Here is a 2,775-nt window from a genome sequence, read left to right as displayed (position 1 = left end):
AAGATATCAGGGAGCTACAGGATTTGGTTTCTGGCCCAAACTTTATTTGACTGTATATGCAGTCAAAGAAGAGACAGACAGCGAAACAGAGACTACGTATGACAACCGGTGTAGCTAATTTGTAGTTTAAACATTGACCTGGCGCGTGTTCATTATGGACAAAACAGAAGAAACAGTGACTGAAACATGCCACATTAGTAAACCTCACTAGGAAACACGGAAGTCACAGAGGAGAAGACCACCAAACACAACCCTGAGCGAGCGCGCGCAGAGACAAAATCTCTGAGACTGCGCCTCACAATCCCTGCGCCTGACTGCATTCTGCACCATAACAAAGCAACTCTTTTTGCTTTCTGACGGCTTTTGGGTTATTAAACTTAGTAATTTAAGCTACACTCTTATCAGCGACTTACTGTAGGAAGGTCCTCTTGGGAATCAAACACCGCAACCGCTGGACTATCAAGTGTAAATGCTCTACCAACTGATCCACAACGGAGGTGTTTACTCTCCCAATATCTGTCCTCGAAAATAAGCCCACAAAGTGAGACATGGTTTGTATGGTGGTCAATGAGTGTGCAATTTGCGGTCAACGATAACAAAGTCAATTGCTAATTGCTACATGAGGCTTAATTTGATGAATAGAAGTTCTAAAGGTTAGGTGTTACAAATACACGATATATGCTACTCACGTGAGATTTCGTCAACTTTGGGAGAAAAAATAAAAACTACTCATTCGAGTTGGTCTGTTATGACTATACTGACTTTAGCTTTAAAACTGTTTTGAAGCATGGACTATTGAGTTGATTCCATCCATTTTAAAGTAGTCTATGTGGGGATTCTCAAATGGAGTTGGCAGAGCAATTAGCACATGAGAAGAAACTGACTAACTTTATAATTGGAAGAGCCTCAATGCACTGCACCTGTGTCACAACGCTATAATGGTACAAACACAAGATGAGTCCTCATACCTATATCTATCGCCTGTTGTTCACTGACTTATCTTGCCCTATCATTGGCCTAGAAGGTCCACTGATCTCCTCCTCCGCGCCTTACTTCCATTTATGAGGACAATGTATTGCATTGTTGGAGTGGTGCACATTGACAGTCTGGTACAAATAATATAACAATCTTTTGACTGTTCCACTTACCCCGTTGACTACAAAGAGTTTGTGGATTCATGGAAAGCAAATTAACATACAACAAAGGAGAGTCCTCAGACAATTCATAAACAGAACTTATTGTCCTCCAGTTTCCGGGAGAGTTGTCTTACGTTCCAGAGCCGTGTTGATGTCTTGGCTGTGTAGATAGGTCAAAAGCCGTTCTGTGTGGTCTGTACATGTTGTGTTATTTATTTGTGGTAGTTGTTGTATCGTGGTAGCAAGCGGACAATGTAGTGTCACCCTCGGCACGTTTGTACGACGATCAGGCCTCTCTCTCCCACCGTCATCGTCTTCCTGGTGGTCAGAGCTGACACAGCACTCCTCCTTCATCAAAGACAGTTCAAAGGACACAGTCAGTCAGTCATAGATAACAACAGCCCCACCCCCCCCCCCCCCTTCTGACTGACACGGTTAGCTTATTGATACAGAACACACACCAACACACACAGACACACACACACAACACACCACACACACACACACACACACACACACACACCACACACACACACACACACACAACACACACACACAACACACACACACACACCTTACCCCAGGAGACAGCTCATTGAGAGGCAAGATGTCATGCACACACATCTGACCACTCACATCACTGTGATTATTGGAGTGGGCGGCTATAGCTATTGTTTGTCAGTTACCTCCTTTATAATGATCTTTATAATGGTCTATGTTATGCTATTGTAATGTTTTATAATAGTATTTTAATGTTAAAAGTCTTTAAAATGGTCTTCGCTTTAAAATGGTTTTAAAATGGTCTGTAAAATGGTCTGTAAAATGTCTTAAAAGCTTTTTATAATGTCTGTAAAATAGTCTTTATAATGTCTGAAAAATGTCTTTATAATGGTCTTTAAAATAGTCTGTAAAATGGTCTTTATAATGGTCTGTACTGTAAACAGCTGCATTTGAGGGGGAACTAATCTGATTTAATTTTCATACTTCCTGGTAATCCCAACTGGGTGTCAGGCTAATTCTACTGCTCACGATTGGTCGGTTCTGCATGTAACAGGACTTAAAAATCTTATGTGCTGTTATGTTAATACCATTTCTCCAATCAATAATTGGGAGATTGACTGGAGCACTGGTTTGGAGTCAGCTTTTCTAATCCCATTGTAACAATGGCAATGTGACACAGACGACGAGCCAAACCTGATCCTGGAACTGGTGGTTACTGTCACGTTGCATCCACTCAATACTACTAGCTCAACCAAGCCTAAGCCCTCCTGGGGACCCTAGAGGTCCGGGCCAGAGGATCCAGTCTACCATCTCTGCCATCTGACACTGCCTCCACTCTCTTTCCTGTTCTGCACCCAAACAGGAAACAGACGGTGTCCAGCCAGTCGTGATTACCATTCATGCATCATCAGACACTACAACATAAACTAGCATCCTGAAGAAAGTGCTGCTCACACGACACCACAGTGTAGAAACACATTAACTCAGCAAAAAAAAAGAAACGTCTTCACTGTAACAGCGATTTATTTACAGCAAACTTAACGCTGCGTAAAATATTTGCTGGCCATGTCAGAACACTGACCATTCCTGTCTTACAGGAAATCACGCACAGAATGAGCAGTATGGCTGTGGCATTGTC

The 2,775-nt window shown here is 42.3% G+C and overlaps 1 protein-coding gene across 1 annotated transcript in view; it reads right to left on the bottom strand.

The window, feature by feature from the left end:
- LOC139028576 (unconventional myosin-IXAa-like) overlaps positions 1 to 1,447 on the bottom strand; it is a 123,303-nt gene extending 121,856 nt beyond the window's left edge. Inside the window, exon 1 of the mRNA XM_070446353.1 lies at positions 1,442 to 1,447. Coding sequence (XP_070302454.1) covers positions 1,442 to 1,447 — 6 coding nt within the window. The remainder of the gene's footprint in view (positions 1 to 1,441) is intronic.
- Positions 1,448 to 2,775: the final 1,328 nt, after the last annotated feature.

This window comes from Salvelinus sp. IW2-2015, linkage group LG13 (assembly GCF_002910315.2).
Source record: "Salvelinus sp. IW2-2015 linkage group LG13, ASM291031v2, whole genome shotgun sequence".
NCBI lineage: Eukaryota > Metazoa > Chordata > Actinopteri > Salmoniformes > Salmonidae > Salvelinus > Salvelinus sp. IW2-2015.
Note: the sequence above shows the minus strand (reverse complement) of the source record. Positions and strands in the feature narration are given on the sequence as shown.